Source organism: Colias philodice, chromosome 19, assembly GCF_061535455.1.
Source record: "Colias philodice isolate Cphi_HAF_F1 chromosome 19, ilColPhil1 Martin Lab GWU primary, whole genome shotgun sequence".
Taxonomy (NCBI): domain Eukaryota; kingdom Metazoa; phylum Arthropoda; class Insecta; order Lepidoptera; family Pieridae; genus Colias; species Colias philodice.
In genome coordinates, this window is record NC_143104.1 from 5,018,293 (window position 1) to 5,026,258 (window position 7,966).

The window sequence follows — 7,966 nt, forward strand, 5'->3', positions numbered from 1 at the left end:
CAATAAAGATACAAACCTTTTCCAAAGTGCGTTCGTAAGTGCGCACACTTTCAATGAGCGAAATAGCGAAGGGATATAGTTGATTGGCTTGATGGGCTTTGTTAACAATCGCTAAAGGTACTCTGTAAACAACAACATAATAATCACACAGACTGTTTTTTACATACATAAATATTTCTTTAATATGATATAAACAAACCTGAAGCCCAAGTTCTTCAAATTGCGGACTTCTTTGTACAGAGTAATGATCTCAGGTAGAAAGTTCACTTTAAGTTTCAATATAGTACCGGTTTTGCTTGAACGAGCGCGAACCGACTCTATGGCGAATATGCGACCAGAAACTCCAAGGTTTCGTTGTTGAACCTGTAACACAAACACAATTTCATATACAAAATAATTTATGGAAAGGTAATAAAACAAGCTAATTATAAGAAGGCAATAATTTAAGTTACATTATATAAATAACTTACCTTGCGAGCCCAATCATCAAATACTTCTTGTGTGTCGAGCTTCAAACGAAAACTGTCACCGTCGGCTTTTAGCTTTTGACCTTCAATGTGGTTTTCCCAACCCTTACCTAAAAAAAAATATGTTGTTAAATGAAAATGATTACAGTAAATGATAATGAAACGAATGTGTCATAATAGGCAAGGTCAATACAAAATATTATCCTAGTTTCATTTAAAATTATGACCACTTAATATATCTCACCAAGTACATCTTCCACTCGCTTCAGGTAAGCGGTAAGTTGGTGATCGATCTGTTTGGCCCAGATAATAGAACCAGCAACTGGCGGCAAGTCTCGAACCAGAGACAGTCGGGAGCATTTCGATTGTGGGTATTGAACCTGTTAATTGTCATTCAATGTTATACACTTCCAATACATACATTGTATGAGACAAAAATACAACAGAAGTTGATATAGGGGTATGACCGCGAAAAATTGTACCGTTACATTCATGACATCATAACAAACGTTACATACATGACTGAATGTTACTTACATGACCATTATAAAGCTTAGTACATATAACAGGCCTCTACCCATTCTATACATCTTATATATAGCCTCCGACTGCGTGTTATGAATTTGCAGTGTCAGTTTTTTTATTTTTTTGAAGTGAAACTTCTTTATCGGGGTTGGACAAAAATTTAGTGTAACATTTTTGCGTTACGCCGTACGCGTGACATTTTTGCGTTACGCCGTACGCGTGACATTTTTGCGTTACGCCATACTCGTGACATTTTTAAGGTCATAAAGAAGTTTCACTTCTTACGCGTGTACTCTAGTACACGCATACATTTTTTATTAATTATTTTATTTTATTCCTTTTTGTACAATCAGGTAAAACATATTAAGCTAATGGAAAACTATAGATAAAGACCAATCCAATGATATCTTGCACATCAAAATCCGTTCAGCCGTTTAGATTTGAAAATATTATCGTCCTTTTTTCGCGCAATTTTTTAATAGACCTATGTGTTCTAAGCCTAACAATATGTCATGACTGTAACGTAACACATTTCGTTACACATCGTTACAATCATGACAAAAAATGCGGGCGACATAACCTTAAATTAAAATTACTACTCGATTGTGAATGCTAAGAACCACGAAGTAGTCTGATTCTTTAGTTTTATAGTAAACCTACGTAAAGATTTATAATAATAAGACAGAATATATATACTTACCTCGCAATCGAACACTTTAAATACCCTTTTTTCGAGCGACAAATCTAACATCAACACAAAACACCATTTCTCTCAAAGAAAAAATGGCTGCATTTGTTTTTTAAATGTTGCCAGCATGCCAAATAGTGTTGCCACTTAAGAAAATAAGAGAAGGATTCTGATAATTCTTATAGTATGGCAGTTAGAGACGTTACATACGTGACGTTACACACGTATAAAAAAAGTGGACAGTTTTTAAAATAATAATAAAAAATCGATTGGCCTTGTGCATTAAAAGATTTTTATGTACATGTTGAATAAGAACCGAATAACTTAAATTTTTCATAAAAATGCGAGTCAGTCATACCATTTCGTAGGGGTTATCAGTTTTTATCACAAGGGTGTTAGGTGGACAAATATTTTTTATATGGACATAAAAGTGGAGCCAGTAAAAAAAATATAAAATAAAATATTTCTGCAAGAGATAGATTGAGTTTTATGAAATAATCTAAAAGAACACAAGCATACCTTTTATTACATATCTAACAAAACACTTATTGTCAAAAAACGTTGATGCCATATGAGAAATAAAATGGGAACATTGAAAAAATAATTCATGTACAATTTTTCGCGGTTATACCCATAGACCTACTACTCCTTCTACCGATAAAATTGATTTATACCTTAATAGAATTTTTGTAAGTGTTCTTTCAAGTTAAGAAGTGCATAGAAATTAGTTCAAAATAAAGGCTAAATAATAAAACTAATTTCAAAAAAAAATGAAGCAGTTCAAACAATTCACTTTTAATTCATTCAAGTTTTAAAGATAAGTGAATTTCTTTTATTAAATTCTAATAAACACTTACACAATATTTTCACATGTATGAGTGTACCGGTAGGACTATCAAAATCACATACCTACATACAAAAAGCACGTACCTTAAACTTCTCATGCAGCGCTTCAATATCGTCCTTCACGCGCTGTATCAACTGAGTCTGGTACTCGCGTATCGCACCACGTATGTGCGGGCGCACGAACAACGCATTAAATCGGGAGAAGATGCGGAACATTTCGTTTGCGTTCTTAGCTGTACCGAGTTGGTCGCGGAGGTGCGCTGTTATGCGCGTCTCTACGCGGTCTGGAGAAAGATTTTTAACCGACTTAAAAAAGGAGGAGGTTTTCAATTCAGCCGGTATATTATTTTGGTTTAATTAGGTCATTATTGTGACTCAAATGTTTGTGTTGATAGTGTTATTGGCACGCAAGAATAACGCGTTGAACCGCATGAAGATGCGGAACATTTCGTTCACGTTCTTCACGCTATTATAAATGAATATTTTAGTTTCATTAGATCATGTTTGGGATTTCAAAAATGCCTTGAGAAAGATTTCGCTGTGATAGAATATGATAGAAATTTGTAAGCTCACCGATCCTATCCTCATATCGTCGTACAGCCGCTTCCCAAGCGTCGCAGCCTTCACGAGAAATATCCAGGCAGTCCACTTCTTTGACATTTTCGTACGCAAGATTCACCTGAACAATTATATTCATGAGGTAGGAAACGTTATCCATAATATATATTATTCACATAGCTGACTGAATTTTTTCAAGAAAAAAACTAAAATTTCTTTAATTTTTGTTTTGAATAGATTGCATATTTAAAAAATAAAGTATTTGTCAGTTAAACTTATAAATAATAATAATTAATTAGACACTAAATATTGACCTCAGCAATAGCGTTAGCATCAGCGGCATCCATGGGCAAAGAGTGTGGTTGTGCCGGCTCGCCGCTACCGCCAGTTTCAGCTGCGGGTGTGGCGCGGGGACGCAATACCTGAAAATTGTAAATAGATAGGGTATATATAACAAAATGTTGTATTTTTGAGCTATACATTTAGCCACGTAATCAGCTATGTGAAAAAATTTAAGTAAGTATAAAATAGGGCAAATATAATAAATATGAATGTATTCAATTGCCAGACAACAGGAAGTTAAGGGAAGATATAAAATTGACACTTTATACATTTACAGTATTTTAAAAAAGCAATAACTTATCATATCTGGTATCAGGATGAAATCTAGGCCTTATTGTTCTGTTATAATATATAACTTGTATTTATTTTAATAACAACATACCCTCAACATCACAGTGCGTAGTTGTTCATGATGTCTGCGGAATCGGCGCATGTGTTCCATCCGCGCTTGGAGCCTCTTGTGTGAGGGAGACACACGCCACACCATTTTAAGATGTTCATCTCGCTTCTTTTTAACTATATCCCTGTACATTAAGAAAATATATTAAATTCAAATAAATTTTACATAATGTCAAAATTTTTTTATCTAAATAATATTATTTTCTCTGGAGGATGTTCTTGATACTGACCTCAATAAACCTTGAAGTTTCTCGTACTCATCATCCCAACAAGAGAAAACTTCGAAACACTGTGTCATCACTTTTTCAAAATCTTCAAAGGGAATATGCATCAGTCGTCGAGTGCCAAGAACCTAATAATAATTATAACACATTTTTGTTATTTGTATGACATGTATTGATTCAATTCATAGTTATTATTTAATTTTATGCATATTATTTAAATTATTAATGATTTAAAATTTTATGCATTTTATTTATTACCTTGAGAAGCTGTTGGCCCAAATCACGCGATATAGCTTCGACGAGTCGTAAGCCGCGTTGAATGGGATACTTCGTTGAACGGATCTTACGCAAGTGAGAGAATATTTGTTGGACTGCCAATCTAGTAACAAAACATTTTCTTAGTCATACTTGTAAAAAAGTATATCAAATTATAATTGAAATTAAAAAAAAAAAACCATTATAATGTCATATTTTTCACACAAATAACTTATAGAAAGTGTTTTTTGAGTTTTTAGATATTTTTTACTTTTAGTCTTTGCATATAATTTAAGTAAAAATCTTACCTGATTCTTTCAAGTTCTGTAGCACTCAATAGATCATTAATAGGAAAGTCTTTCATAAGAGGATTGTAGTCAGAGACTGTAGCAAGAGCCTGTTTGAGACCTGTGTCAGTATCAAATGATACTGTGGCATGGAAACGCTTGCCGTACTTCAGAATCTCAAGTGTCAAAGCCACCTACAGAAAAGATAAATAAGTTCAATACATTATAATATTTATACATTGATTAATTTTTAAAGAGGCAAATCATTTTTAAATATTACTATCATTATTTTCCAGTAAAATGTTATATTAAAGTGATAAATTATTACTTTGACGTATTTTGACGATGCAAAAGCGCTCATAATTAAGTCTAGTTGAATAAATAAATGTTTGAGTTTGAGAAGAATAATACTTACTTCAATGCTTTCACGTTTCTCCTGAATGCGATGAAGGGCTCTTTCCAAATTGAGCCAGAATGAGATCTCTTGTAAAGCTGTGCCATTGGATGGGTCACGGTCCAATTTGGTTACCTGAAACAAGTATAATTTATAAGATGTATGTATTTTAAATGTTGTTCTTTAAAAGAGAAAATACATTTCTTATTGGATTTATTTCAAATTGGAAAAACAGGATTTTTGTATGACTACAAATTTTTAAAATAGTTTATTTTTCTCTTTTTACCAACAAGAATGTGTTTAAATTTCTTATTTTTGATGAATTGAATAAATCCTAGTGACTATTAGAATCTTATTTGCAAATATTAATTGGAATTTTACATGTGAAATTACATTACCTTTTGAATTTCTTTGATCCAACGATTGACTCCATTTTGTAGCTGATTTAGGAATGTTGAATCTTCTACTTTATCACCAAAATCAGCTACTCTAGGTTTACGACCTTCATCAGCAGCTCTAAAATCAAAACATTACTTATATTATGTACTCATTTTCTTTTTGACGTGACAACGTCTTATAATTCGATAGAGCCGGCTGCACGCACGAAAAAACATGACTCATGCGGCGTTACCTCGCTCTGAGGCGTTCCATGTAAGGCTTGAAGTGCAAGCGAGAGCGCGGAACGAACGACAAAGAAGCACAATCGGACGTTGTCACGTTCGACTATCGTCAGTAAACCGACTTTACAGACAACCAATTTTTTTTATAGATCAGTTCTTCAGCAACATTTATATGTAGTTTAATTTATAGGCCATAATTAGCTATATTATGACACAATTCTAAATTTTATTTTAACTTAGACATGTTTGTTACAAAGTATTCACATATAAAATATTATTTTATACAATTTACTTTATTAGTTTACCTTTTTATAACTGCAGCGACCAATGGATGGACAGGCAAAGTAATTTCTGGAATGTCAATATTCTGTTGAAGGTGCAAGAGCCCCATTTCCAACTCGGCTATTTTCTTCTCAACTGATGGTGCCATCTTGTCTCCATCTCTGTTATGGAAAAAAATAACATTTATAGAAATTAGTGTATCAAAGCTATAAGGGTAATCCTTTTAAATGCGTTTTGTATTTGACTTTTTATTTAATGAATCAAATTATATAACCGCTGTTTCCTTGGCCAGTGGAACTCTACACATTGCATACTATGACAAGAACTAGACACAAGAACTACACATGCATACTATGTGACATCAACATTTAACACAATAGATAATCTATTGTGTCGCGCCCCGATCGGGGCGCTCGGTGGTCAATGGGTTAATGAATCAAATAATATAAACACTGTTTGATTGGCCGCAGAAACTATGCATTCGTAATTTAGTTAGTTCTTTGTCATATTATGGATCAAAATGAGACAATACAACAAGAACTACATCTGCCTATTAAGTTTATTCATATTATATAGAATTCATAAAATATATTAAGTTACCTGTCTGCTCTCCCACTTTCCTTGACATAGCTCTTGAAGAATGGTGCCATGGTTTTGCTGATAAAAGCATGGAGTGTTTCATATGGTGAGCCATCAGACAGGTTGATGAGACGCAGCTGGCTGTGGATGGACTTGTCAGCTTCAATCACCTGTCCTCGCTTGATGCACACAAACGCAGCCACTCTTGGTGATGTGAAATGTACCTATAAGAAGTGTGTTTTAAAATTCTGTCTTCTAATGGAAGCTGTTGTTAATAAAATGTTTTTTTTCTTCTTCTTTGCATTTAGTTAGAATAACCAATAGATGAAGAGATGTGTTGTATTTAAATTATTCTGATATAGAAGAACATAACGTCACCATTGTGTTGTTAACCTATTTTTTTATTGAGTTGCTGAGTTTTATATTTTATTAGAAATAAGAGTAAGAGTGAGTACGTAATCTAATTAAAAACTGATATAGAAATTATTTTATTTTAAATTGATCATATTGGAATGTTTGGTAATGGGGTAAATGCAACACTCAATATTTGTTTTATAATTAAAATGTGATACCTCAGTGCTGATTTGATATGATACTGCTTCCTTCTCCTCTTCTCCTTCAGTTGGCTGCTCACTGTCATCTTCTATAAAATAAAATTTCTAAGTTTATAATCTTTACCTATCTATGTTTTTGCTTGCTATTTAGTTAAAGATGTCTATTTTTATTATCCTGTCGTTTATTTATAATAATTCATATTCAATGGAATAAAATTATAGCTTATTCCAAAGAAGGGTAGATACTTAATTTACATAAACTACGTCAGCATTGTATTGATTGGGTGGGTCGTTGTTTTTTTCATACCTTTTAGCGAAAACCTCTGCACGTAAAGTGACGAGACTTGAGGATCCGATATGAATTTTCTAATGCAATCTTGGTTGACTTTATCATCAAGTGCAGCGTTCAATGCCGGTGGCACGATGTCATCCTCCGGTAAAAGTACCGTTGCAGCTCGACGAAGATAATTTGCAAAGTCTTGAAAGTCTACTACGACTACATTTTGAGCCTCTGGGGCATTTTCACTCCCGTCAAGGGAGTCTCCCATTGTGATATGGAATAATTGGGTGTTCTTTATTCCAATAGGTAAGAGAAATCAATAATTTAACTGCAACGATGAATACAACGCCGCAGACGGCTTTTTCAGTTTGACAGAATTTGTCAAAGAGTATAGTAATATAGAGGAATTTGTGCAATGCTTGACAATTCGTGAGTCATAATCCATAGACAAGAGCCAGCTGTTGATGTCAATGTCAAAATTAATACCCGTTATTTTTTTTTGGCTTGGTATCTTACTATTTGGTCGTCTATAAATCCATAACTAGCCGCTTATCCCAGATCCACCCGGGTTTACTCGATATAAAAACAAAATAAAATATAGCATGTCTCTCGGAAATATTGTACAATATAGAGTTCGGGACTAGTATCTAGACAACAGAGAAAAAC

General features: G+C 33.4%; 1 protein-coding gene across 3 annotated transcripts in view; it reads right to left on the reverse strand.

Annotated features, from left to right (window-relative positions):
- The window catches only part of Dhc64C (dynein heavy chain, cytoplasmic), a 40,048-nt gene extending 32,372 nt beyond the window's left edge, over positions 1–7,676 (reverse strand). For all 3 annotated transcript variants that reach the window (XM_089707046.1, XM_089707044.1, XM_089707045.1), the window contains exons 1-17: positions 7,328–7,676; positions 7,039–7,109; positions 6,488–6,690; positions 5,911–6,048; positions 5,384–5,501; positions 5,007–5,120; positions 4,613–4,785; positions 4,308–4,428; positions 4,056–4,177; positions 3,809–3,950; positions 3,399–3,506; positions 3,100–3,205; positions 2,611–2,810; positions 712–847; positions 471–577; positions 200–363; positions 17–122 (exon numbers count right to left, since the gene is read on the reverse strand). In XM_089707046.1, coding sequence (XP_089563172.1) covers positions 17–122; positions 200–363; positions 471–577; positions 712–847; positions 2,611–2,810; positions 3,100–3,205; positions 3,399–3,506; positions 3,809–3,950; positions 4,056–4,177; positions 4,308–4,428; positions 4,613–4,785; positions 5,007–5,120; positions 5,384–5,501; positions 5,911–6,048; positions 6,488–6,690; positions 7,039–7,109; positions 7,328–7,568 — 2,370 coding nt within the window. In that variant the 5' untranslated portion in view covers positions 7,569–7,676. The remainder of the gene's footprint in view (positions 1–16; positions 123–199; positions 364–470; positions 578–711; positions 848–2,610; positions 2,811–3,099; positions 3,206–3,398; positions 3,507–3,808; positions 3,951–4,055; positions 4,178–4,307; positions 4,429–4,612; positions 4,786–5,006; positions 5,121–5,383; positions 5,502–5,910; positions 6,049–6,487; positions 6,691–7,038; positions 7,110–7,327) is intronic.
- Between the last annotated feature and the right edge of the window lie 290 nt (positions 7,677–7,966).